This window comes from Caenorhabditis briggsae (genome assembly GCF_000004555.2).
Source record: "Caenorhabditis briggsae complete genome, chrIV, whole genome shotgun sequence".
In the NCBI taxonomy this organism is placed as follows: Eukaryota; Metazoa; Nematoda; class Chromadorea; order Rhabditida; family Rhabditidae; genus Caenorhabditis; species Caenorhabditis briggsae.
In genome coordinates, this window is record NC_013487.2 from 6841283 (window position 1) to 6842842 (window position 1560).

Here is a 1560-nt window from a genome sequence, read left to right on the forward strand (position 1 = left end):
AGTAACTTAAGAATATTTTTATTTTTCAAATTTTTTTTATAATGATAGTATTTTCAGGTTACTGTAGTTGTGGTTGTGAGACCTTTGGATTTTTTGTACCAAAAAACCCTAAAATCGATTAACTGAGTTTCTTTCGAATTGGACCGACTAGCCCGGATCCAGTAGAATTTCCGCTCAAAAATAAATCAGAAAAATCGAAAAAGTATCTTCAAAAATAACTGAAAAACTTAAAAAGGTCTACAAATTTGGCAAGAAAATCGAGAAAACCCACTAACTTTTCGGAATTTTCAGTTTTTGTTTCTTCCGGTTTTTAAGAGTTTTTCGAGATATATGGGAGAAAAATGAACAGAAATCTTGAAAAACCTAAAAAATCTGAAAAACAATGAAAATCAAGAAAAAAAGCTTTTTCGATGCGGTCTTTCTCATGAAGAACATTTTTTTTGAATTTTTTCTTCATTTCAAATGTGAATCTACATGATTTTCTGCACGAAATATGGCAAAAAAATGGTTACCGTACTCCACCTTCAAGATCAAAAACGATATTGTTTCAGATGAGAACTTGCGTCCATACTTGACTCAAATCGATGCAATGGATGAGAGTACTCGTAGATTGGAGGAAGCGACAGCAGTGTTGGAGAATTATGTCTCCCAACTTGGTTAGTAGCCGTTATTCAATTTCAAAAACAAAAAGCCAATATTTTCAGAGTCCAAGCTCACCAACATCCAACAGCAACCTCAATAAAATTTCTTATTTTCCCCTATTTTCTACTCTAAATGCTTCTGTAACTTATATAGTGTGTGATTTGTCTATTCCACATTCCCCTTCCAAAATTTCTAGTCATTATTCATTTATAGCATAACTTTATTTAACACTAACAATTTTCTTGAATTCAATAAATCTCAACTTTAACTGTATTTCTTTTCTTTCATTTTCTATGTTTCCTTCATTGAAAAATCCATTTTTTCCAAAACAAAAAAATTGATAAAAAATTTATTCATACAACGAAGCGATTGTTTTCCCTTGGGTAGCAAAACTTTTGGCATCTCGGAAATCAAATGAAATAAATATGCGGGATGAATCTAGCTTCAATTGGTCACATAGAATTGATGTTAGTTTTTTAGCATAGATGTCATTTTCGGTCCGAGGGGAGGGTCTAGTGGTTTGGAACTGTAATTTAACTGATTTATTGAAGAAAATTTTTCTTTTTTTTTTAATTTAAAATCTTTGAAAAGTGATGTATTTTCCGAATGTTAAACCAAAAAAAATCCGAAATCCTCAAAAAACGCCCTTGAAACCCGCGCAGTGAGAAACCTAGGCCACATCGACGGGAAGTCTTTTTTATGTGACCGACAGTGGCTTTTTTTCATTCTTTATCAGACAGAAAAACGGAAAAAATCCGAAAAAATGGAGATGTAAAAAAGGAGTCCCGCAGCCGTGGCCTAGGTTTCTCACTTTGCGGGAATTCCAATCCTCGTCCATATTTGCCACCTTATTGAGCAAAAATTTCAATTTCAGCGGCGTTTTTTTGGGAATTTCGATTTTTTCCTAAACTTTTCGAA

General features: G+C 32.9%; 2 protein-coding genes across 2 annotated transcripts in view; one reads left to right on the forward strand and one right to left on the reverse strand.

Moving 5' to 3' along the window:
- The window catches only part of CBG05468, a gene marked incomplete at both ends in the record, with an annotated part of 1690 nt that extends 948 nt beyond the window's left edge, over nucleotides 1-742 (forward strand). Inside the window, 2 exons of the mRNA XM_002633545.1 lie at nucleotides 552-656; nucleotides 705-742. Of these exons, the coding sequence (XP_002633591.1) occupies nucleotides 552-656; nucleotides 705-742 (143 nt within the window). The remainder of the gene's footprint in view (nucleotides 1-551; nucleotides 657-704) is intronic.
- A 249-nt stretch (nucleotides 743-991) lies between these two features.
- The window catches only part of Cbr-mif-4, a gene marked incomplete at both ends in the record, with an annotated part of 5278 nt that continues 4709 nt past the window's right edge, over nucleotides 992-1560 (reverse strand). The window contains one exon of the mRNA XM_002633544.1: nucleotides 992-1168. Coding sequence (XP_002633590.1) covers nucleotides 992-1168 — 177 coding nt within the window. The remainder of the gene's footprint in view (nucleotides 1169-1560) is intronic.